This window comes from Cetorhinus maximus, chromosome 9 (genome assembly GCF_964194155.1).
Source record: "Cetorhinus maximus chromosome 9, sCetMax3.hap1.1, whole genome shotgun sequence".
NCBI classification, from domain to species: domain Eukaryota; kingdom Metazoa; phylum Chordata; class Chondrichthyes; order Lamniformes; family Cetorhinidae; genus Cetorhinus; species Cetorhinus maximus.
Genome location: NC_135887.1, coordinates 62747738 through 62774536, shown reverse-complemented (window position 1 = coordinate 62774536; position 26799 = coordinate 62747738). Strand labels below are relative to the sequence as shown.

Below are 26799 nucleotides of genomic sequence, written 5' to 3'. Positions count from 1 at the left end.
TCCTTTGGTTGTAATATTAAATTCAGATATGTCACCATGGCTGAAGGTGCCTCTTTTCTTCTGCATGTGGATGGTTTCCAAAAATGTTATGAGTGATTTGTGGGACATTCAGCTTTATTAACAAGGACCTTAGTTAATGTTCCTATCCAGGTAGATTTTGCACTTAGCTATCGAGTGTGGAACCTATAGCCCAGGCTTGTCCTAGAGGTCCATCTATGGTGGGCTCGCTGAAGGTTTGTTGGATTAAAGCATCCAGGGTGTTCCTGCCTCCCTGGAGTATGCCCGGGCCAGCGTCTACCCCCTCAGCATTTCCCTGTGTGCGCTCATCCTCGGACTCACTACTGGACTCATCGTGTGCAGTTGCAGCCACTGCGTCTACGTCTTCATCACCCACAGCGTTCCCCCCTTTCCAGCGCAAGATTGTGGAGAGCGCAGCATGCAACCACTATCACCGAGACACAATCTGGGGGGTACTGGAGTGCACCCCCTGAGTGGTCCAGGCATCGGAAGCGCATCTTGAGAAGACTGATGGTTCTCTCCACCACAGCCCTTGTGGAGGCGTGGCTCCTATTGTACCACTGCTCAGCTTCTGTTCTTGGATAGCGGAGAGGCATCATGAGCCAGTTTCTGAGGGGATAGCCCTTGTCACCCAGCAGCCAACCATCCAGCCGAGCTGGAGCACTGAACAGCCCCGGCACCTGGGAGTGTCTGAGGATGTAGGCATGGTGGGAGCTGCCTGGATACCTTGCACAGACTTGTAGAATCAGCATCCTGTGGTCACACACTATCTGCACGTTCATGGAGTGGAAGCCCTTCCTGTTGAAGGCACCGGGCTCACCTGCTGATGCCTTGATGGCCACATGTGTGCAGTCAATTGCACCCTGGACGCGGGGGAAGCCAGAAATCGCCGCGAAGCCTCTGGCTCGTTGTGTCTGGCTGGCCTGGTCCCAGCGGAAGTGGATGAAAGTCAATGCCCGTCTGAACAAAGCGTCTGTAACTTGCTTGACACAAGTGTGGACAGCTGATTGGGAGACACCGCAAAGATCACCCGCCAAGCCCTGGAAGGAGCCAGAGGCATAGAAGTTGAGGGCAGCTGTGACCTTTAGAGCCGCTGGCATGGGGTGTCCACCCACACAGTTGGCGGAGATCCCAATCATCTGACAGATATAGTTGACTGTCTCCCTTGACAGTCGGAGCCTCCTTTGGCACTGCACCTCAGACATATTGAGGTAGCTGCTTTTCCACCTGTATACCCTGGCAGCAGGATAGTGGCATCTTCTGTGGCCCCTTCCGCCTTGGACTACCTCTTGGCCCAGCGCCCCTTGTGCCTGCGCCTGTCCTCCCAAAGGTGGCTCCCCTGGAGGCTGAATGTGCACTCCTGGCCTCCTCCTCCTTCTAGCCCTCCCTTCCTCCTCAAAGGAGGTGCCTTCAGTGGACAATTCAGCTCCCATACCCAGGCTAAGGGAAGGCTTCCTGAAACATGCAGGCCCAAAAAAGATTCCTCACTGCAGAGTGCTGACCTGAAGGTTGTGTGTCCAGTCCAAGCAGCTGGTATACGTTTTGAAGTGTTGCAGATCTCACAGGCAAGTGTCAGTAACTTTAAAACATCAATATTTGACAAAGCACACTCGTGACTCCAGTGAGCCCTCTTATCCTGCCCGTGGATGAGGTTAATACAAATGTGTCCTGCCTGTTGCGCCCGTGCACCGACCTGGAGATTGCACGGGCGCCAAAAAATCTCCGTCGATTGGTGCCTCAAGGGCCTTAAGTGGCTGGTTAATTAATGGCGGGCGAGCGTCGGAGATCATCGCACGCCTGCCCAACGAAATATCGCGATGGCGCGCGGTGATGCCGGGAAGCTCGCCCAATGTCACCACGCGTCATTTTACGTGTAGGTGTGCAGGTCCTGCCTCCGCACACCAACGGGAAAATTCTGGCCCTGAAATCTGCATCCTGCCTACCCCCAATAACCTATCACCCCCTTGCTTAGCAAGAATTTATCCACCTCTGCCTTAAACATATTCAAAGACTCTCTTCCTGAAAAGGTAGTGGAAGCAGAGTTCCAAAGACTCTGAACCCTCTCAGAGAAAACGTTTCACCTCATCTCCATTTTAAATGGGTGACCCCTTATTTTTAAACAGTGACCCCTAGTTCTAGGTTCTCCCACAAGAGGAAACATCTTTTCCTGCCCTGTCCACCCTGTCAAGGCCCCTCAGGACCTTATACGTTTCAATCAAGTCGCCTCTTATTCTTCTAAACTCCAGCGGATACAAGCCTAACCTGTCCAACATTTCCTCATTAGACAACCTGCCCATTCCAGGTATTAGTCTGGTAAACCTTTTCTGAGCTGCTTACAATGCATTTATATCCTTCCTTAAATAAGTGATCAGTACTGTACACAGTACTCCAGATATGGTCTCACTAGTGCTCTGTATAACTGAAGCATAACCTCCCTATTTTACATTCAATTCCCCTCACAATAAATGATAACATTCTATTAGCCTTTCTAATTACTTGCTGTACCTGCATACTAGCTTTTTGCGATTCATGTACTAAGACACCCAGATCCCTCTCCATCTTAGGACTCTGCAACCTCTCATCATTTAGATGTTATGCTTCTCTTTTATTCTTCCTGCCAAAATGGACAATTTCGCATTTTCCCACATTGTACTCTGTTTGCCAGATCTTTGCCCACTCACTTAAACTATCTTTGTTCCTTTGTAGCCTTCTTACGTCCTCTTCACAACTTACTTTCTTACCGATCTTTGTGTCATCAGCACATTTGGAAACCATCCCATCCATCCCCTCATCCAAGTCATTTATATAAATTGTAAACAGTTGAGATCCAAGCACTGATCCCTATGGCACACTACTTGCCTACCTGAAAAAGACCCATTTATGGCTATTCTCTGCTTCCTGTTAGCCAGCCAATCTTCTATCCATGCCAATATGTTACCCACTGCACCATAAGCTTTTATTTTCTGCAAATAACCTTTGATGTGGCACTTTATCAAATGTCTTCTGGAAATCTAAGTACTGGTTCCCCTTTATCCACAGCACTTGTTACTTCCTCAAAGAACTCCAATAAGCTAGTTAAACACGATTTCCCTTTCACAAAACCATGTTGACTTTGCCTGATTACCTTGAACTTATCCAATTGTCCTGCCATTGCTTCTTTAATAACAACTTCTAACATTTTCCCTATGACAGATATTAAGCTAACTGGCCTGTAGTTTCCTGCTTTCTGTCTCCCTCCCTTTTTGAATAATGGAGTTACATTTGCTATCTTCCAATCTTATGGAACCTTCCCCGAATCTAGGGAGCTTTGGAAAATTAAGACCAATGCATCAACTATCTCACTAGCCACTTCTTTTAAGACCCTTGAATGAAGTCCATCAGGACCCGGGCACTTGTCAGCCAATAGCTCCAACAATTTACTCAGTACCATTTCTCTGGTGATTGTAATTTTCCTGAGTTCCTCCCTCCCTTCCATTTCCTGATTTATAGCTGCTTCTGGGATGTTACTTGTATCCTCTATAGTGGAGACTGATGTAAAATACCTGTTTATTTCATCTGCCATTTCTTTGTTTTCCATTAGCAATTCTCCAGATTCACTGTCTATAGAGCCAATGCTCACTTCGTTAACCTGTTCCTTTTTAAAATATTTATAGAAACTCTTACTATCTGTTTTTGTATTCCTGGCTAGCTTTCTCTCATACTCTAATTTTTCCCTCCTTATTAATCTTTTAGTAATTCTTTGCTGTTCTTTATATTCTGTCCAATCTTCTGGCCTTCCACCTATCTTTGCATAATTGTATGTTTTTTTTCTTTAAGTTTGATACTATCTCTAACCTTTCTAGTTAATCACAGATGGCGTGTCCGTCCCTTGGACTTTTTCTTACTTGTTGGAATGTATCTATTCTGTGCATTCTGAAATATCCCCTTAAATACTTGCCACTGTATCTCTATTGACCTATCCCTCAACCTAATTTGCCAGTTCACTTTAGTCAGCTCTGCTTTCATGCCCTTATTTAAGTTTAAAAACATTGTCTCAGACCCACTCCTCTCTCCCTCAAACTGAATGTAAAATTCAATCATATTATGGTCGCTGCTACCTAGGGGTGCCATTAATCCCATCTCATTGCAAAATACCAGGTCAATTATAGCCTACTCCCTGGTTGGCTCCAGAACATGCTGTTCTCAGAAACTATCCCGGAAACATTCTATGCACTCCTCATCAAGACCACCTTTGCCCATCTGACTTTTCCAGTCTATGTATAGATTAAAATCTCCCATGATTATCACTGTGTCTTTCTGATAAACTCCCATTATTTCTTCCTTTATGCTCAACCCTACCATGTGGTCACTGTTAGGGGGCCTGTACACAACTCCCACAAGTAACTTCTTGTCTTTACCATTTCTCATCTCTACCTAGCCCATTTCCACATCCTGGTTTCCTGAACTTAGGTCATCCCTCTCTATTGTACTAATGCCATCATTTACTAACAGAGCCACACCTCCAACTTTTCCTCACTTCCTGTCCTTCCTAAATGTTCTGTACCCTTCAATATTCAGGTTCCAATCCATGTCCTCCTGCAACCATGTCTCTGTAATGGCTTTCAAATTATACTTATTAATTTCTATGTGCACATCCACCCTGTAAGAATTTATAAGTTTCAATGAGGTCATCTCTCATTCTTCGAAACTCTTGAGAACACAGGCCCAGTTCCACAATCTCTCAAAAACAATGGCGCCTAACAGGGACTCCCTAGAATTGGCGGGGATGTTTGACCTCTTTGGGGATGCTTGGAGGACATCCCTACAGCGATTCTGCTATCCTCCTGGGAATCTCCTGCTGGGACCTAGCTCTATCTTGCTCGTCATCACATGAGGAACACCAACAACATCACCAACAAGCAGTGCAAGATCAACATCATTAACAACTGACCCAACCTCAGCAACATCAAGCACAACCCCCACAACACCATGAGCAATATGTACAATGCCGCAGCATGCTAACTTATCAGTGAGAGCAATTAATACTAAATTTGGGAGATAGAGGGTCAACATTTTACCACCTGTGCAATACCATGAATAACGTTTGTTGAGGAAAGAAAAGCTAAAAAAGAGCACTAAAGTGTTCAAAATTACACATTTCATTATAAAAGATGATTGCAACTTTTTTTTAGTTTACGCATATAAAAATCAATGATTGAAAGGTTATGTTGATATAAAGAGGCTTTTTTTAAAAAGAAAGATTTAGGCACTATATTGTCATGCATAGGTATACATGTCAATCCAGAGTGCCACATCACTCACTATCACCCTACAGTCAGTTTACCAAAGCAACAATGTATCGTTCCGCAGCACATGGTGAGATGTGGTAAAATACACTCAATGTCAGCTCCAATATTTGAATCTAAAAGTGCGATTATTTCAAACTTTTGGGAACTATGAGGCATAACAATTGTGCCATTTTCTTTGTCAAACTCAGCACTGTACGCTTTTTAATTTCTATTCGTACCTGGACTCCAAGTCTGACATAGACAGGTCGCTCAGTGTCACGTCTGAATCATACTCACGGCCCAGCTTTTCTAATCGTAGACGGAGCTCCTTCTGCAGAGCTGTACGTACTTCCAGCAGACACTGCTCAAACTGAACAGGTAGGTGAGTAGGAGAGAGAAGAAAACAAGGTCAAAAAGGAGACAAAACCATAGTTGTGTGTATGAATAAGCATGTCACAAAAGCACGCTCTGTACGTGTTACATGCACCTACATGTACATTCTGGGTGCATGTCCTATATACCTGCATACGTCCAGTGTGTTGGATGCATGTTAAATGTGTTTGCACCTGTCACACACACCTGCTTACAAAGAAAGGGTGCAGCTTACGCACATTTGCACAAGGCCACATATACCTGAATGTCGCACGTGTGTTGGCACGAGTCTCATTAATCAGTGTGGGCTGTGTGACACATGTTAAATGGTCATGCCAGGAGTCGTATTTCAAAGCAGGTGGGTTCAACATTCCAGTAAAAGCAGCCCGGACTGTCTGCCCTTTGTCCAAAGTGGGAGGAGTTTGACTGATTCAAACCCTGTTGTATTTGAAGCAGCCATTCAGAGGAGTGTGGAATGATAAGCCTAAGCTACGTACCTTTGAGCAGTCAGGATCGCAGAAATCAAGCAGTGTGTCACAGAAATGATAACCCAGTGATTTCAGGTCCTTTGTGCTGAAGTGGATAGCCCGGTGGTGCCCTGTTAAATGAGAACAATTCACAGCATTCAGTAAAATGGCACAGCCCAGGTTAGTTCCAGTCAGCTGCCTTCACACATGCCCGTTAATACAGCTCAGCTCAAACCTAAACAAAGAGGACTCACTCTTCTTGTCCAAACCAGTCTAGTGGAGTGTGTTTCCAATCCTGAAAGGAGATCCTCTGTGGCCCCTCAGACTGAGGTGAACACTAGAAATTGGGCTCAGTCACCTTCAAAGTAAAGGGACCTCTAGGCAACCGTGATCATAACAAAATAAAATTTCACATTCAGTTTGAGGGTGAGAATTGTGGATCGAAGACTAGTGCCTTAAGTTTAAATTAAGTTTTACATGAGTATGAAGACAGAGTTGGTTAAAGTGAACTGGGAAAATAGGTTAAAACGTAAGATGGTAGAGAAACAGTGCAAGCACTTCAGGAAACATTTGATAACTCTCAACAGAATATATTATATTAAGATAGAGAGAATCTGTGAAGGATGCACCATCCGTGGCTAACTAAGGAAGTTAAGGGTAGTATCAAATTGAAAGGAAAAGCGTTCAATAGTTGAGGAGATTGGTGGTAAGTCAGAAGATTGGACAGATTTTAGAAACCTGCAAAGAATGACTAAAAAAGAAATGAGGAGGGAGAAATGAAAGTATGAAGCAAAGCTAGCTAGAAATACAAAAACAGATAGTGAGTTTCTACAAGTATATAAACAGGAAAAAGAGTAAGTAAAGTGAATGTTGGTCCCTTAGAGGATGAGTCCAGGGAATTAACAATAGAAAACAATGAAATGACGGAAGCCTTGAACAGGTACTTTAGGTAGGATTTTCCAGTTCCGTCTGATCCCACCAAAAGTCAATGCAGCAAGTCCCACCACGGTAGGGCTGGAAATTTTTAAAAAATTTATTCATGGGATGTGGGCTTCGCTGGCTGGGTCAGCATTTATTGCCCTTGAGAAGGTGGTGGTGAGCTGCCTTCTTGAACCGCTGAAGTCCATGTGGTGTAGGTACACCCACAGTGCTGTTAGGAAGGGAGTTCCAGGGTTTTGACCCAGTGACAGTGAAGGAACAGCGATATATTCCCAAGTCAGGATGGTGAGTGACTTGGAGGGGAACTTCCAGGTGGTGGTGTTCCCATCTATCTGCTGCCCTCGTCCTTCTAGATGGGAGCGGTTGTGGATTTGGAAGGTGCTGTCTAAGGAGGCTTGGTGAGTTCCTGCAGTGCACCTTGTAGATGGTACACACTGCTGCTACTGTGCGTCGGTGGTGGAGAGAGTGAATGTGGTGCCAATCTACGGGCTGCTTTGTCCTGGATGGTGTCGAGCTTCTTGAGCGTGTGGGAGCTGCACTCATCCAGGCAAGTGGAGAGTATTCCATCACACTCCTGACTTGTATCTTGTAGATGGTGGACAGGTTTTGGGGAGTCAGGAGTTGAGTTACTCACCACAGGATTCCCTGCCCCTGACCTGCTCTTGTAGCCACAGTATTTGTATGGCTAGTCCAGTTCAGTTTCTGGTCAATGGTAACCCCCAGGTTGTTGATAGTGGGGGATTCAGTGATGGTAATGCCATTGAATGTCAAGAGACGATGGTTAGATTCTCTCTTGTTGGAAATGGTCATTACCTGGCACTTGTGTGGCACATATGTTATTTGTCATTTGTCAGCCCAAGCCTGGATATTGTCCAGGTCTTTCTGCATTTGAACATGGACTGCTTCAGTATCTGAGGAGCCGCGAGTGGTGCTGAACATTGTGCAATCATCAGCAAACATCCCCACTTCTGGCCTTATGATGGGAGGAAGGTCATTGATGAAGCAGCTGAAGATGGTTGGGTCGAGGTCACGACCCTGAGGAACTCCTGCAGTGATGTCCTGGAACTGAGATGATTGACCTCCAACAACCACAACCATCTCCCTTTGTGCTAGGTATGACTCCAACCGGAGAGTTTCCCCTCTGATTCCCATTGACTCTAGTTTTGTTGGGGGCCCTTGATGCCACACTTGATCAAATGCTGCCTTGATGTCAAGGGCAGTCACTCTCACCTCACATCGGGAGTTCAGCTCTTTTGTCCATGTTTGAACCAAGGCTGTAATGAGGTCAGGAGCTGAGTGGCCCTGGTGTAACCCAAACTGACAGTCAGTGAGCAGGTTATTGCTAAGCAAGTGCTGCTTGATAGCACTGTTGATGACCCCTTCCATTACTTTACTGATGATCGAGAGTAGACTGATGGGGCGGTAATTGGCCGGGTTGGATTTGTCCTGCTTTCTGTGTACAGGACATACCTGGGCAATTTTCCACATAGCCAGGTAGATGTCAGTGTTGTAGCTGTACTGGAACAGCTTGGCTAGGGGTGCGGTAAATTCCGGACCACAGGTTTTCAGTACTATTGCCAGTGTGTCTGTCTTCACTGTAGGCAACACAAAAAACAGCCCTCAGATACTCGAAAATCAAGAGGTGAATAGGAGGGAGGAACTTAAAACAATCACCATCACTAGGGAAAAGATACTGGGAAAACGATTAGACCTAAAAGCTGACAGTCCCCAGGAACAGACGGCCTGCATCCTAGAGTCTTAAAAGAAATGGCTGCAGAGATAGTAGATGCATTGGTTATAATCTTCCAAAATTCCCTCGATTCTGGAACGGGCCAAAATCGCTAATGTATTACCATTATTCAAGAAAGGAGACAGAAAGCAGGAAACTACAGGGCAGTTAGTCTAATGCCTGAGCTAGGGAAAATGCTAGAATCCATTATGGAGGAGGTAAGAACGGGACATTTAGAAAACCCTAATGCAATCAGGCATTTCGTGAAAGTGAAATCATGTTTGACTAATTCATCACAGTCCTTGAGGAAGTAACAAGCAAGGTAGATAAAGAGGAACCTGTGAATGTGCTGTACTTAGATTTCTAAAAGGCATTTGACCAGGTGCCACATCAAAGGTTACTACACAATATAAGAGCTCATGGTGTAGAGGGTAACATATTATCATGGATAGAGGCAGAGCTGTCCCTAGTGTACGGGAAATCGGGGCGACCACCATGGGCCCCATGCTTTGGGCGGCCCCCCGCACGGACATTACGGTCCCAGATGTAATACTATTCTGAATTAGTGAACGTCTTTAAAGCAGGCAAATAGCTCATAGCATCTGACCTGTAGGGTAAGTCAATCACATGTTGTGTTCATTCTCAGTCCCAGGCAATTTAAACCCTTTGTTTCTTATTTTATTTTTCTTCCAGTACGCATTCGCATCTAACATTGGAAGATGGACTGTAATTCTTTTTTAAAAAGTTGAATTATTATTGCATTGTTGTCTGTATTTTTAAGTGGAATGTGGAATGCAGTGAATGTCCTCACTCTGACATTCAGGCTGGAATTTTCCAGCTTCACCCACGGTGGGGTCAGCGAGCTTTTGAAATCTCCGTTCACTCCAACGGGACCGGAAGATCCCGCCAGTGTGAGGGGCTGGAAAATTCCGGCTTTAAAGTTTTCTCCAGTTGGGGTGTGGGGTGTGTTAGTAAAAATGTTCTAACGGAATGCCACAGAGATCACGGATTTCTCCTGAACAAAAGGAGAGCCAACAATAACATTCAGCCTTGGAAGCAAGGTGTAGTTTTATGTGCAACATGGTTACCACAGTCAATAGTGCAGAAGGTGCTGGTAACCGAGTGCTCAGGAGCTGGGACGCTGCTGGTGTTCCTTTTCACACACACGCTCAGGGGCCCAGACATCAGAGGAAACCTGTATAAAAATGTTACACAGTGTGATCAGCCCCAGGCCCTGCACCCCGCTAGGGACGACCTGGATAGAGGATTGGTTAGCTAACAGGGAGCAGGGATAAATGAGTCTTTTTCAGGTTGGTAAGCTGTAACCAGGAGAGTGTCACAGGGATCAGTGCTGGGCCCTCAACTATTTATAATTTATATCAATGACTTGGATGAAGAGACCAAATGTATGGGAGCAAAATTTGCTAATGACATTAAGGTAGGTAGGAAAGTAAGTGTCAAGAGGACATAAGGAAGGATTTAGATAGCTTAAGTGATTGGGCAAAAATTTGACAGATGGAGTATAATTGTGGGAAAATGTGAACTTGTCCATTTTAGTTGGAAGAATAGAAAAGCAGTGTACTGATTGAATGCAGGGAGATTGCCATACTCTACGGTACAGAGGGATCTGGGTGTCCTGGTAGATGAATCACAAAAACTGGTGATTAGGAAGACAAATGGAATATTGTCATATATTGCAAGGGGAATCAAGTTTAAAGTAGGGATGCAGTTGCACAGGGTTGTAGTTAGACAACATCTGGAGTACTGTGTACATTTTGGTCTCCTTACTTAAGAAAGGATATAACTGCAGTAGAAGCAGTTCAGAGAAGGTTCACTCAACTGATTGCTGGGATGAGGGGGTTGCCTTAAGATGAAAGGTTGGGCAGGCTGGGCCTGTATCCATTGGAGTTTAGAAGAATGAGAGGATAAGATTCTAAGGGGAGATGATAGGGTTGATGCTGAGAGGATGCTGGGACCGACTAGAACTAGGGGACACAATTTAAAAATAAGGGGTTTCCCATTGAAGATGGAGATGAGGAGGAATTTCTTCTCTCAGAAAGTCAACAGTCTTTAGAATTCTCTTCCTCAGACAGCAGTGGAGGCTGGGTCATTGGATATATTCAAGGCTGAGTTAGACAGATTTTTGGTCTACTAGGGAATTGAGGGTTATGGGAGACAGACAGGAAAGTGGAGTTAAGGTCACAATCAAATCAGCCATGATCTTATTGAATGGCAGAGCAGGCTCAAGGGGCCGAATGGCCTAATTCTGCTCCTAATTCATATGTTCTTGTCTGCTGCAAACAACTCCATTCCCCTGGTCAGTGACCATATCCCTCTCCCTGGCAACTGTTTGACACTAAACCCGTCATGTTTGAGCCCATGGTGAGCTTCTGACTACATGTCCACACCTTCACTGAGATTGCCTCCTCGCACCTCCGTAGTATCGCCTGACTTCGCCCCTGCCTCACCTCATCTCCTGCTAAAACCCTGCTGCATGCCCTTGTTACACCTAGACTTGACTGGCTTGTACTCACCATAAGCTGGAGATCCTCCAAATTCTGCTGATCATGTTCTAACTCATTCCAAGCCCTGTTCACCTGTCATTCCTGTGCTCACAGACTTAAATTGGCCCCTGGGTCAACAATGCTTCAATTTTAAAATTCCCATGCTTATTTTCAAACTCCTCCCTGGTCTCGGCCCTCCCCATCCCGGTAATCTTCTCCAGCCCACTGGGCAGAGCAGCCAATCACAGATAGGGAGAGCGAAGCATTTAAAAGCGGGGTAGGAAGCAGTGCAGTAAAGCTGAGGCTAATACACAGGCTCAAGCCAAACTCAAAGGGATAAAATATTATGTTTATATCTGGTAAGTTTAAATAGTCTAATAAATAGAGGCATTCAAAACTTTTAAAAACGTTTCGCTACTTCATGTAAGTTAGTGTGCAGAAAAAAGAATTAATATATTTAAATGATCTAGATGAAGAGATATGAGAGCAGGGTGTGTGTCTGGGCTGTATTATGTGGGGGTTTACGGAGAGTGAGATTGTCCTGAGTGAACACATCTGTAGATGTCTCCGTCTCAGATCCCTCTGGTTCAGAGTCACTGAGCTCGAGTGTGAGTTGGAAACACTCTGACACATAAGGGAGGGGTAGAAATATCTGGACAGTTTGCTCCAGACTTCGCTCACACCTCGTAGAGAGGTAAAGGTTCAGAACGGGGTTGGTGTGACCGGCAAGATAGAGAATGAGGATCCACAGAAACTGATCCTATCCCACAGGTACCGGTGAGGAGAAGGATAAAGACTGTTGGAAGGACATCCAGAATGTTGGAGCAGGAGGCTGTGCAAAGAGGGAGGAGGAGGGCAAGTGTAACGTGTAAGTTGTAGGGGATTCAATATTTAGGGGATGGATAGTGTCCTTTGTAAGCAAAATCGAGAGTGCCACATAGTTTGTTATCTGCCTGGTGCCAGGATGAGAGACATGTGGAACCAGCTTAAAAGGATATTGGAGTGGGAGGGGGAGGATCCGGTTATCGTGATTCATGTTGGGACCAACAGCATAGGGAAGAATAGACAAGAGGTTCTGTTTCGAGATTACCAGGAACAAGGAGTTAAACTATAGGACAGGACTTCAAGGGTTGTAGTCCCTAGATTGCTACCTGAACCACATGTAAATTAGCCTAGGGATAAACAGATCAGGGAGGTGAACACATGGCTGAAGGGGTGATGTGAGAAGGAGGGGATCCATTCCATGGGACACTGGCACCTATATTGGGACAGGGAGGAACTGTACCATTGGGACCAGGCTGTTAGTGGATTGGATAAATAGGGCAGTCACAAGGGCTTTCAAGCAGTAAAGAGAGTGGGGGGGGGTGCTCAGGTGGAAAAGGTAGTCTAGATAACGGGTCACAAATAAACAGGGAGGAGAGTAGAGAAACAGTCAGAAATTGTGCTTTAGACAAACCAGGTAAAGAGAAGGCTAGACGATATAAAGTAACTAAACCAGGAGAGAGAAATAGGAAACCTGTGTGTAAAAGAACAGCGCACACAGACAGGGTAGGGTACGTGACCTAAAATAACGTTCTTTATACAAACACACAGGTTACACGGAACCAATTGAATGAATTTCAGGCACGAATTCAACTTGGAGCATATGACATGGTAGTCATTACATTTTTTTTATTCATTCATGGGACGTGGTCCTCGCTGGCTGGGCCAGCATTTATTGCTCATCCCTATTTGCCCTTGAGAAGGTGGTGGTGAGCTGCCTTCTTGAACCGCTGCAGTCCATGTGGGGTAGGCACACCCACAGTGCTGTTAGGAAGGGAGTTCCAGGAGTTTGTCCCAGTGACACTGAAGGAATGGCGATATATTTCCAAGTCAGGATGGTGTGTGACTTGGAGAGAAATTTCCAGGTGGTGGTGTTCCCATGTGTCTGCTGCCCTTGTCCTTCTAGATGTTAGCGGTTGTAGGTTTGGAAGGTGCTGTCAAAGGAGTCTTGGTGAGTTCCTGCAGCGCACCTTGTAGATGGTACACACTGCTGCTACTGTGCGTCGGTGGTGGAGAGAGTGAATGTGGTGCCAATCTACGGGCTGCTTTGTCCTGGATGGTGTCGAGCTTCTTGAGTGTGTGGGAGCTGCGCTCATCCAGGCAAATGGAGAGTATTCCATCACACTCCTGACTTGTGCCTTGTAGATGGTGGGAAGTGATTGGGGAGTCAGGAGATGAGTTACTCGCCGCAGGATTCCTAGCCTCTGACCTGCTTTTGTAGCCACAGTGTTTATGTGGCTAATCCAGTTCAGTTTCTGGTCAATGGTAACCCCCAGGTTGTTGATAGTAGGGGATTCAGTGATGGTAATGCCATTGAATATCAAGGGGTGATGGTTGGATTCTCTCCTGTTGGAGATGATCATTGCCTGACACTTGTGTGGCATGAGTGTTACTCGCCACTTGTCAGCCCAAGCCTGGATATTGTCCAGGTCTTTCTGCATTTGGACATGGACTGCTTCAGTATCTGAGGAGTCGCAAATGGTGCTGAACATTGTGCAATCATCAGCGAACATCCCTACTTCTGACCTTATGATGGAAGGAAGGTCATTGATGAAGCAGCTGAAGATGGTTGGGCCTAGGACACTACTCTAAGGAACGTTTGCAGTGATGTCCTGGAGCTGAGAAGACTGACCTCCAACAACCAGAACCATCTTCCTGTGTGGTAGGTATGACTCCAACCAGCGAAGAGTTTTCCCCTGATTCCCCCACTGACTCCAGTTTTGCTAGGGCTCCTTGATGCCACACTGAAGCATGACTGCAAGATGATCAGGACGAGGAATTAAATCCACCAGGTTATGCTGGTGGATTCACCCATCATTTTGATGGATAAATGTTCAGTAAGGAGACCAATTGTTTGCTGTCTAGGTCGGAGTTGTTTCATTATATGATGTTTGTTTATGTTTCACTTGGTGTCCAGCCAGGTGTGGTGACCTGGCAGGTGCAAAGGGCAGGCTGTGTTTAGGGTTGCTTCTCTTCCTCTTCTCAAAATTGGGGAGAGCAGTGCCGTACCTGAAAATGTCTGCTCTGTCGCTTTTGGAGGATACCAACTCCACATCCGTCCCACCTCTGGAGAGTGACCATCGCACTGAGGCTGCCTGTGTGCACGGGTTATAACTGAAATTATAAGGCCTATTGAAAGGATGGGGAAATTGTAGAGGGGAGGTTTCAACTTAGTCTTTAAGGATGAAATCGCTTCAACGGTAGGAGAGGAGATAGTGAGAAGTAAGCAGGCAGTGGAGACTTTATGGGTAAAATTAAGAAATAGAAAAGGGTTTAAGACTGTCATGGGAGTTGCGTATAGGCTACTGTTTGAAACAGTGAAGTAGTAGATTGTGTAAATGCAGAGATTAGAAAAGCATGTAGTAAAGGCAGTGTGGTTTAATGGGGGATTTTAACTCTCATGTAGATTAAGATAAGCAGACGTCTCAGAAAAGTAGTGAATATCTTGAGTGTGTTTAGGATAGATTTCTGCGTTAATATGTCCTGGAACCAACAAGTGTACACGATATAGCAGATTTAGTAAAGAGTAATGAATCAGGTTTAATTGTGAGCCTAACAATGGGTGGACATTTCTGGAACAATGATCAAAACATGATCGAGTCCAATGTAATATTTGAAAGAAAAAATACCAAACAGCTAAGATTCAAGATTTAGGTAAAACTGATTCAATGGAGTGAGGCAGAGGCTGTCCAGAGTAAACGGCACAAATCTCTTCATGGGTGAAATGACGGATGATCAGTGGGAGATGTTCAAAAAATAATTTAATATAAAGCGAAACTCTTAAAGGGCAACAGCAACGGATGACAAAACAGACAGTGAGAGCAACACAGAGAGGGAACACAAAAAGAAACCTGCAAGATTAACACAACCAACAGGAAATCTTTTACAATTACATTGGGAAAAACAGAAGCAATGTGTGCCCATGAAAATTGCTCCACCAATGGTGGCTGTTCCTTCAGTTACCAAGACCCAATTTCAAGAATTCTCCTTTGAAACTGCTGTCTCTCCCTTCCATTAAGATGCTTATTAAAACTGACTTATTTGACCAAGCATTTAGTCATCTCCTTACATGTTTCAGTGTCAGTTTTTTGTTTGATAATACTCCTGTGCAGCACCTTGTGAGGTTCCTTACATGAAAGGCACCATATAAATACAGGTTGTGGTTGTTCTAATTCTGTACGCAGGGCACACAACAAGTGGTACCAGCCTTCCCTGCTGAACAAGATGCGAATGAATGAGGATTGCCCACTTACCCAGGGTGGATCCTGCAAAGGTCGTTTCCATGGTATAACTGTGAGTAATTCCCAGCTTCCACATCACAATTCGACCTGTGCCCTCTTTTCCCCTTTGAACCTTGAACTTGCAGCTCTGGTAAGAGAACTATCATGAACAGGAGTTAGCGATCAGATCATTCACTTCACAACTCCTCCTGCTGCTGCTGCATTTCAGATATTTACATAAAAGTTTGGAGGTGGTTCAGAGGAGGTTTACTAGATTGATACCTGGAATGAGCAGGTTGGTCTTATGAGGAAAGGTTGGACAGACTGGGCTTGTTTTCACTGGAGTTTAGAAGTGACGGGTGACTTGATTCAAGTTTTTAAAAATTCATTTACAGGATGTGGGCTTCGCTGGCTGGGCCAGCATTTATTGCCCATCCCTAGTTGCCCTTGAGAAGGTGGTGGTGAGCTGCCTTCTTGAACCGCTGCAGTCCATGTGGTGTAGGTACACCCACAGTGCTGTTAGGGAGGGAGTTCCACCATTTTGACCCAGTGACAGTGAAGGAACAGCGACATATTTCCAAGTCAGGATGGTGGGTGACTTGGAGGGGAACTTCCAGGTGATGGTGTTCCCATGTGTCTGCTGCCCTTGTCCTTCTGGATGATAGTGGTCATGGATTTGGAAGGTGCTGTCTAAGGGGCCTTGGTGAATTCCTGTAGTTCATCTTGTGGATGGTACACACTGCTGCTACTGTGCGTCGGTGGTGGAGAGAATGAATGTTTGTGGAAGGGGTGCCAATTAAATGAACTGCTTTGTTCTGGAGGTGTCAAGCTTCTTGAGTGTTGTTGGAGCTGCACTCATCCAGGCAAGTGGAGATATTCCATTACACTCCTGACGTGTGCCTTGTAGATGATGGATGGGCTTTGGGGAGTCAGGAGGTGAGTTACTCACTGCAGGATTCCTGGCCTTTGACCTGCTCTTGTAGCCACAGTGTTTATATGGCTAGTCCAGTTCAGTTTCTGGTCAATGGTAACCCCCAGGATGTTGATTGTGGGCGATTCAATGATGGTAATGCCATTGAATGTCAAGAGACGATGGTTAGATTCTCTCTTGTTGGAGGTGGTCATTGTCTGGCGCTTGTGTGGTATGAATGTTACTTGCCATTTGCCAGCCCAAGCCTGGATATTGTCCAGGTCTTTCTGCATTTGGACATGGACTGCTTCAGTATCTGAGGAGTCACGAAAGGCGTGAACATTGTGCAATCATCAGCGAATATTCCCACTTCTGACCTTATGGTGGAAGGAAGGTCATTGATGAAGCAGCTGAAGATGGTTGGGTCGAGGACACTGCCCTGAGGAGCTCCTGCAGTGATGTCCTGGAGCTGAGAAGACTGACCTCCAACAACCACAACCATCTTCCTGTGTGCTAGGTATGACTCCAACCAGTGGAGAGTTTTCCCCCGATCCCTATTGAGTCCACTTTTGCAAGGGCTCATTGATGCCACACTCGGTCAAATGCGGCTTTGATGTCAAGGGCAGTCAATCTCACCTCACCTCAGGAGTTCAGCTCTTTTGTCCATGTTTGAACCAAGGCTGTAATGAGGTCAGGAGCTGAGTGGCCCTGACAGAACCCAACTGGGCATCAGTGAGCAGGTTATTGCTAAGCAAGTGCTGCTTGATAGCACTGTTGATGACCCCTTCCATCACTTTACTGATGATTGTGAGCAGACTGGGCGGTAATTGTCCGGGTTGGATTTGTCCTGCTTTCTATGTACAGGGCGTACCTGGGCAATTTTCCACATTGCCAGGTAGTTGTCAGTGTTGTAGCTGTATTGGAACAGCTTGGCTAGGGGGGCGTGGCAAGGTCTGGACCACAAGACCTCAGTACTATTGTCAGAATATTGTCAGGGCCCATAGCCTTTGCAGTATCCAGTGCCTTCAGCTGTTTCTTGATATCACATGGAGTAAATCGAATTGGCTGAAGACTGGCATCTGTGATGCTGGGGACCTCCGGTGGAGGCTGAAATGGATCATCCAATTGGCACTTCTGGCTGAAGATTGTAGCAAATGCTTCAGCCTTATCTTTTACACTGATGTGCTGGGCTCCTCCATCATTGAGGATGGGGATATTTGTGGCGCCTCCTCCTCCAGTGAGTTGTTTAATTGTCCACCACCATTCATGACTGGATGTGGCAGGAATGCAGAGCTTAGATCTGATCCATTGGTTGTGGAATCGCTTAGCTCTGTCTATCACTTGCTGCTTATGTTGTTTGGCACACAAGTAGCCCTGTGTTGTAGCTTCACCAGGTTAACACCTCATTTTTAGGTATGCCTGATGCTGCTCCTGGCATGCCCTCCTGCACTCTTTAGTGAACCAGTGTTGATCCCCTGGCTTGATGGTAATGGTAGACTGGGGGATATGCCGGGCCATGAGATTACAGATTGTGTTTGAGTACAACTCTGCTGCTGATGGCCGACAGCGCCTCATGGTTCCCCAGGCTTGAGTTGCTTGATCTGTTCGAAATCTATCCCATTTAGCACGGTGGTAGTGCCACACAACATGATGGAGGGTCCAAAACAAAAACAGAATTACCTGGAAAAACTCAGCAGGTCTGGCAGCATCGGCGGAGAAGAAAAGAGTTGACGTTTCGAGTCCTTATGACCCCGAAATGTCAACTCTTCTACGCCGATGCTGCCAGACCTGCTGAGTTTTTCCAGGTAATTCTGTTTTTGTTTTGGATTTCCAGCATCCGCAGTAGTTTTTTTTGTTTCTATCACAATGGAGGGTATCCTCATTGTGAAGGTGGGACTTCGTCTCCACAATGGCTTTGCAGTGATCACCCCTACCGATACTGTCATGGACAGATGCATCTGCGACACTATGTAAGATCCTGAACGGCCTTGACAAGGTGGATGTCAAAAGGATGTTTCCTCTTGTGGGTGAGTCCAGAACAAGGGGGCACCGTTTTAAAATTAGGGGACACCCTTTTAGGACAGAGAAAAGGAGAAAATTTTTCTCTCAGAGGGTTGTGTGACTTTGGAACTCTCTGCCTCAGAAGGCGGTGGAGGCGGGTCATTGAATATTTTTAAGACAGAGGTAGATAAATTCTTTTTAGGCAAGGGAATCAAAGGTTAATGGGGGTAGATGGCAAATGTGGAATTTGAAACACAAACAGATTAGCCATGATCTTATTGAATGGTTGAGCTGGCTCGAGGGGCCGAATGGCCTACTTCTGCTCCTATTTCGTGCATTCTCCCTCCCCCCCAGAAAAAAGTCAATGACCTACTTCATACAAAGTAAAACCAGTGTGCTATCGCCAGTCAGTAGGAGGAATGGCCACAAGCGGCAGACTATCAGAGTAATGATGGGCCTGTCCTGAGTGAGCAGGCAGCTGGGGCGTTCAGGAGTTTGATGGGAGAAGGGGTATATTTTCATTTTCCCGAGGCCAGTGCACATTCTCAGTGTCACCGTGCTCAGAGTGAAAACTCATAGCTACAACCAACCTCTATCCATCCATCACTCTCAATGAGAGTATCCTCCTCAATTAGCACACACACAGTAATAACTGGACACTCAGCCCAGCAGCACCCGCTCACCGCACAACCCTATACACCCCACCCAGCCAGCACCCGCTTACTCCCACCACCCAATACACCCCACCCAGCACCCGCACACCCCCATTACCCAATACACTGCACCCAGCACCCGCTCACCCCCATTACCCAATACACCGCACCCAGCACCCGCTCACCCCGTCACCCAATACACCCCACCCAGCACCCGCTTACTCCCACCACCCAATACACCCCACCCAGCACCCGCACACCCCCATTACCCAATACACCGCACCCAGCACCTGCTTATTCCCACCACCCAATACACCCCACCCAGCATCCACTCACCCCACCACCCAATACACCCCACCCAGCACCCGCTCACCCCATTACCCAATACAACGCACCCAGCACCCGCTCACCCCATCACCCAATACGCCCTACCTAGCACCCACTCACCCCCTCACCCAATAAACCCATCCAGCACCCGTTCACATCACCCAATACATCCCACCCAGCACCCGCTCACCGCACCACCCAATACACCACACCAGCACCCACTCACCCCATCACCCGCTCACCCCATCACCCAATACACCTCACCCAGCATCCGCTCAACCCCTCACCCAATACACACCACTCAGCACCCGCTCACCCCGTCACCCAATACACCGCACCCAGCACCCGCTCACCCCATCACCCAATGCACCCTACCCAGCATCCACTCACCCCGTCACCCAATATGCCCCACCCAGCACCCACTGACACCCCCACCCAATATGCTGCCACCCAGCACCCGCTCACCCCACCACCCAAACACCCTCACCCACCAACCACTCACAAAATAGCCCCCACCTACCACTCACTCACCCCGTACACCCCCACCCACCACCCACTCACCCTGTACACCCCCACCCACCAACCACCACCCACCGCCCTCTCACCCCACACATCCTGACCCACCCAGCCTACCACCCACTCACTCTAAACCCTCCTCATTCCGTACCCCTTACTCATCCCATACCCCATCCATACCTCGCTCTGCACCCTCCCCTCATCCAGCATCCCACCCATGCATACTGAACTCACCTCACTGATCCTGTGCAGCCCCACTCGCCCTGCACCCCCATCCCAACACAACCTCCAGCACAGACCACACTCCCACCTCCAGCCCCAGCACACCCCAAACCCGCGGTAAAGACCACCCACACCCAGGACCCCACCTACACCACCACTTGCCCACCCATGCCCCCCCACCCCTGCTCACATAGCCCCCACCTGCTCCCCCTAACCCCACCCACACTCCCATTCACACCCATTGCCCTCCACCCCGATCACTCCTCACCCACTAGTACCTTGTCAGCTGCGTTCTTACTCATCATGAGTGGGAAGACCCTCTCCCAGAATCTCTGTGATGACGTCTCTTTATTGTGACAGCCATACATGAACACATTGTTCTTCCTGCTGTGTCCATGGAAGTCACAGTAAATCAGCACCTCTCGCTCCTCCATTAACCTGCAGGGTCAACAACTGACACTCAGCTCAGCAGTTACCTACCACCCCGACCCCATTCACCTCCTTCCAACCCCATTGACCGCCCCCCACCCAACCCCATTCACCTCCTCCGGGCCCCATTCACTCCCACCCGGCCCCATTCACCCCCACTCGACCCCACTCACCCCCTCCCGACCCCATTCACCCCCACCCGACCCCATTCATCCCCCACCCGACCCCATTCACCCCCCACCCGACCCCATTCACCCCCTACTCGAACCCATTCACCCCTTACTTGACTCCATTCACCCCTCACCCGACCCCATTCACCTCCTCCCATCCACATTCACCCCCACCTGGCCCCATTCACCTCCTCCCATCCACATTCACCTCCTCCCGACCCCATTCACCTCCTTCCGGCCCCATTCACCTCCTCCCAGCTCCACACATCCACCAACCCCATTCACCCCCTCCCGACCTCATTCACCCCCTCCCGACCCCATTCACCCCCTGACCATTCACCCCAACCACATTTCACCTGCCTTCTCCCCAGTTGCTTGCCCTCTCCCCGGTCACTCCTCCCCCCCTCCAAACACTCTTCCGTCTCTCGATTCAGTCCTCACTCTCTCCATTCAACCTCTTTCCCTCTACATGCACTCCTCATTCACTTCTCCTTCCGTCCATTCAGACCTCCCTCCCTCCAACCACTACTCCAACTCTCTTCCCTCTCTCTATGCTCTCCTCCCTCTCTTCATGCTCACCTCCCTCTCTCCGTTTACTCCACCCTCTCCCCGTGTGCTCCGCCCTCTCCCCGGTTTTCCGCCCTCCCTTTGCTCGCTCCTCAATCTCTCCTTTCACTCCTCCCTCCCTCCAATCACTCCACCAACTCTCCTCCCTCTCTCCATTCACTCCACCCTCTCTCTTCTCACCCTCCGTTCACTCCTCCCAACCTCCATTCACTCCGCTCTCTCCCCATGCACTCCGCCCTCTCCCCGCGCACTCCGCCCTCTCCCCGCGCACTCCGCCCTCTCCCTGCACACTCCGCCATCTCCCCGCGTACCCCTTCCCCTCTCCACCCTGACTCCTGCACCTCTCTCTGCTCACCCCTCCCGCTCTCTCCCTTCACCCCATCTCCCTTCCCCCTCTCTCTGCCCTCACTCCTCCACCTCTCTGTTCACTGCACCAACTGTCCTCCTCCTCCCCATCCCCTCCTCTCCATCCCCTCCTCCTCCCCATCCCCATCCCCTCCCTCCTCATCCCGTCCTCCTCCCCCTCCCCTCCTCCTTCTCCCCCTCCCCTCCTCCTTCTCCCCAAATTCTCCTCTCCCTCTCTCCATTATGTCCTCTTCCTCTCTCCATTCAGTCCTCTTTCTATCCATTCTCTCCTCCCTCTCCTCATTCATTCCTCCTGTCGGGAAGATATAATAATTTTGACAATGTTATTCGAATTTATTAAAAAGTATAGTAATAGTGGGGTTTGTGTCTATGGGTCTATCTATGGGTCTATGGCGGTGTGTGTGTGCGACTTAATTGAATTAAACGCAGCTGGTTTGGAGGCTTTGATGTAACAGCAGATAAGCTAGGTTTGAAATGTTAAGTAGGTAAACATAGATGTAAAGGGAATATTTGCATTTTTAAATAAACCAGGCTAGATTGATTTCAAAGAGCAGGGTGAAATATTACACCTAGCCAGAAGGCGTTAAGAAATAGTGTGTTTATTTTCGCCAAAGATTACTGGTAAAATTGGTGCTCTGAGAGATTTTTATTATCAGAAAGGTAAAGTCCAAAGACATAGTGAAACAATGGGAGTTTGCATTCAAATGGGAAAATATGTGTAAAGGAGTGAAGGCTGTGTGTAAGGATAGGCATTTTAAGATCTAAAACAAGTGTGAAAAGCCTCCAGCATCTAAGCTTCAAGCTGCTGTCTACAAAGAACTGAAGTTAAGAAAACTCACTTTGAATTTGACCGTTCAGGGTCTTGTGTTGCTTTGCCTGGGTCTTTTAAAATATATATGTCTTACTGTTGCTTTAACAAAAGTATAGCTGGGATTTAGAAGTTATCATTGTAGTATTTTTGTAGATCTATGTGTGTACTTAAAATCATTTCTTCTATTAATAAAGATTTAATTTAGTTTTGCAAGAAACCTAGAAGGCTCAGTGGTCTTATTACTATTCAAGGCACGCATCTTGAAATTTGTATCAATTGCAAAACAGTTGTGGCAGTTATTTCAAGCTTCCCTTTGGGATTTGGGCAGGTCAGCATTTACCATCGGCTGTGCCATATTACCTCCCTCTCTCCATTGTCTCCTCCATCTCTCCATTCTCTCCTCCGTCTCTCCATTCCCCATTCGCTCCCCCCTCTCCCCCTCTCTCCATTCCCCATTCGCTTCTCCTCTCCCCATTCGCTCCCCCTCCCTCCATTCTCTCCATTCCCCATTCGCTCCCCCCTCTCCCCATTCACTCCCCCCTCTCCCCATTTGCTCCCCCATCTCCCCATTTGCTCCTCCCTCTGCCCATGCATTCATTCCTCTCTCCATTCTCTCCTCCCTCTCCCCATTCACTCCTCCCTCTCCCCATTCACTCTGCCGCCTCCACATTGAATCCATCCTCCCCCATTCACTCCTCCCTCTCTTCATTCACTCCGACCACCATTTACTGCTACCTCCATTCACTTCTCCCACTCTTCCCTGTGCTATCCCCACAAGCTCCTAACAGTTCTGACGGTTTGAACTGCCCAGGGGCTACAACATGTAGTATCCATCAGTGAGCAATAGAGGGAGGGTTTGCCTGGTTTCAGATTGCCCAGTCTCTTCTCTCTTCATTCAGTCTCTTACCATTAAAATTGGGAAATTGCTCACCTCTGCACCATGTTCCTGGTGTGGGAGTTACTCTGTGAGCTGACACTCACCTCTGCACCATGTTCCTGGTGTGGGAGTTACTCTGTGAGCTGACACTCGCTCTGCACCATGTTCCTGGTGTGGGAGTTATTCTGGGAGCTGACACTCGCTCTGCACCATGTTCCTGGTGTGGGAGTTACTCTGGGAGCTGACACTCGCTCTGCACCATGTTCCAGGTGTGGGAGTTACTCTGGGAGCTGACACTCGCTCTGCACCATGTTCCAGGTGTGGGAGTTACTCTGGGAGCTGACACTCACCTCTGCACCATGTTCCTGGTGTGGCAGTTACTCTGGGAGCTGACACTCGCTCTCCACCATGTTCCTGGTGTGGGAGTTACTCTGGGAGCTGACACTCGCTCTCCACCATGTCCCTGGTGTGGGAGTTACTCAAAGAGCTAACATTCACCTCTGCACCATGTTTCTGGTGTGGGAGTGATTCTGGGAACTAACACTCACCTCTGCACGAAGTTCCTGGTGTGGGAGTTACTCTGGGAGCTGACACTCGCCTCTGCACCATGTTCCTGGTGTGGGAGTTACTCTGGGAGCTGACACTCGCTCTCCACCATGTCCCTGGTGTGGGAGTTACTCAAAGAGCTAACATTCACCTCTGCACCATGTTTCTGGTGTGGGAGTGATTCTGGGAACTAACACTCACCTCTGCACGAAGTTCCTGGTGTGGGAGTTACTCTGGGAGCTGACACTCGCCTCTGCACCATGTTCCTGGTGTGGGAGTTACTCTGGGAGCTAACACTCGCCTCTGCACGAAGTTCCTGGTGTGGGAGTTATTCTGGGAACTAACACTCACCTCTGCACCATGTTTCTGGTGTGGGAGTTACTCTGGGAGGTGATACTCGCTCTGCACCATGTTCCTGGTGTGGGAGTTACTCTGGGAGCTGACACACACCTCTGCACCATGTTCCTGGTGTGGGAATTACCCTGGGATTAAAACACTCACCTCTGCACCATGTTCCTGCTGTGGGAGTTACTCTGGGAGGTGACCCTCGCTCTCCACCATGTTCCTGGTGTGGGAGTTACTCTGGGAGCTGACACTCGCTCTGCACCATGTTCCTGGTGTGGGAGTTACTCTGGGAGCTGACACTCGCTCTGCACCATGTTCCTGGTGTGGGAGTTACTCTGGGAGCTAACACTCACCTCTGCACCATGTTCCTGGTGTGGGAGTTATTCTGGGAGCTGACACTCACCTCTGCACCATGTTTCTGGTGTGGGAGTTACTCGGGGAGGTGACACTCGCTCTGCACCATGTTCCTGGTGTGGGAGTTACTCTGGGAGCTGACACTCGCTCTCCACCATGTCCCTGGTGTGGGAGTTACTCAAAGAGCTAACATTCACCTCTGCACCATGTTTCTGGTGTGGGAGTGATTCTGGGAACTAACACTCACCTCTGCACGAAGTTCCTGGTGTGGGAGTTACTCTGGGAGCTGACACTCGCCTCTGCACCATGTTCCTGGTGTGGGAGTTACTCTGGGAGCTGACACTCGCTCTCCACCATGTCCCTGGTGTGGGAGTTACTCAAAGAGCTAACACTCGCCTCTGCACCATGTTCCTGGTGTGGGAGTTACTCTGGGAGCTAACACTCGCCTCTGCACGAAGTTCCTGGTGTGGGAGTTATTCTGGGAACTAACACTCACCTCTGCACCATGTTCCTGGTGTGGGAGTTACTCTGGGAGGTGATACTCGCTCTGCACCATGTTCCTGGTGTGGGAGTTACTCTGGGAGCTGACACTCGTTCTGCACCATGTTCCTGGTGTGGGAGTTACTCTGGGAGCTGACGCTCGCTCTGCACCATGTTCCTGGTGTGGGGGTTACTCTGCGAGGTGACACTCGCTCTGCACCATGTTCCTGGTGTGGGAGTTACTCTGGGAGCTGACACTCACCTCTGCACCATGTTCCTGGTGTGGGAGTTACTCTGGGAGTTGACACTCGCTCTGCACCACGTTCCTGGTGTGGGAGTTACTCTGGGAGCTAACACTCACCTCTGCACCATGTTCCTGGTGTGGGAGTGATTCTGGGAACTAACACTCACCTCTGCACCATGTTCCTGGTGTGGGAGTTACTCTGGGATTAAAACACTCACCTCTGCACCATATTCCTGGTGTGGGAGATACTCTGGGAGCTGACCCTCGCTCTCCACCATGTTCCTGGTGTGGGAGTTACTCTGGGAGCTGACACTCGCTCTGCACCATGTTCCCGGTGTGGGAGTTACCCTGGGATTAAAACACTCACCTCTGCACCATGTTCCTGGTGTGGGAGTTACTCTGGGAGGTGACACTCGCTCTGCACCATGTTCCTGGTGTGGGAGTTACTCTGGGAACTAACACTCACCTGTGCACCATGTCCCTGGTGTGGGAGTTACTCTGGGAGCTGACACTCACCTCTGCACCATGTTCCTGCTGTGGGAGTTACTCTGGGAGCTGACACTCGCTCTGCACCATGTTCCTGGTGTGGGAGTTACTCTGGGAGCTGACACACACCTCTGCACCATGTTTCTGGTGTGGGAGTTACTCTGGGAGCTGACACTCGCTCTGCACCATGTTCCTGGTGTGGGAGTTACTCTGGGAGCTGACACACACCTCTGCACCATGTTCCTGGTGTGGGAATTACTCTGGGAGCTGACACTCGCTCTGCACCACGTTCCTGGTGTGGGAGTTACTCTGGGAGCTGACACTCGCTCTGCACCATGTTCCTGGTGTGGGAGTTACTCTGAGAGCTAACATTCACCTTTGCACCATGTTCCAGGTGTGGGAGTTACTCTGGGAGCTAACACTCACCTTTGCACGAAGTTCCTGGTGTGGGAGTTACTCTGGGAACTAACACGCACCTCTGCACCATGTTCCTGGTATGGGAGTTACTCTGGGAGGTGACACTCGCCTCTGCACCATGTTCCTGGTATGGGAGTTACTCTGGGAACTAACACTCACCTCTGCACCACGTTCCTGGTGTGGGAGTTACTCTGGGAGCTGACACTCGCTCTGCACCATGTTCCTGGTGTGGAGTTACTCTGGGAACTAACACTCACCTCTGCACCATGTTCCTGGTGTGGGAGTTACTCTGGGAGCTGACACTCACCTCTGCACCATGTTCCTGGTGTGGGAGTTACTCTGGGAGCTGACACTCACCTCTGGACCATGTTCCTGGTGTGGGAATTACTCTGGGAGCTGACACTCGCTCTACACCATGTTCCTGGTGTGGGAGTTACTCTGGGAGCTGACACTCGCTCTGCACCATGTTCCTGGTGTGGGAGTTACTCTGGGAGCTGACACTCACCTCTGCACCATGTTC

The 26799-nt window shown here is 48.3% G+C and overlaps 1 protein-coding gene across 1 annotated transcript in view; it reads right to left on the bottom strand.

Moving 5' to 3' along the window:
• Nucleotides 1-26799, bottom strand: part of agbl2 (AGBL carboxypeptidase 2) — a 95951-nt gene that overhangs the window by 8795 nt on the left and 60357 nt on the right. Inside the window, exons 6-9 of the mRNA XM_078549588.1 lie at nt 20466-20625; nt 15592-15718; nt 6155-6255; nt 5525-5655 (exon numbers count right to left, since the gene is read on the bottom strand). Of these exons, the coding sequence (XP_078405714.1) occupies nt 5525-5655; nt 6155-6255; nt 15592-15718; nt 20466-20625 (519 nt within the window). The remainder of the gene's footprint in view (nt 1-5524; nt 5656-6154; nt 6256-15591; nt 15719-20465; nt 20626-26799) is intronic.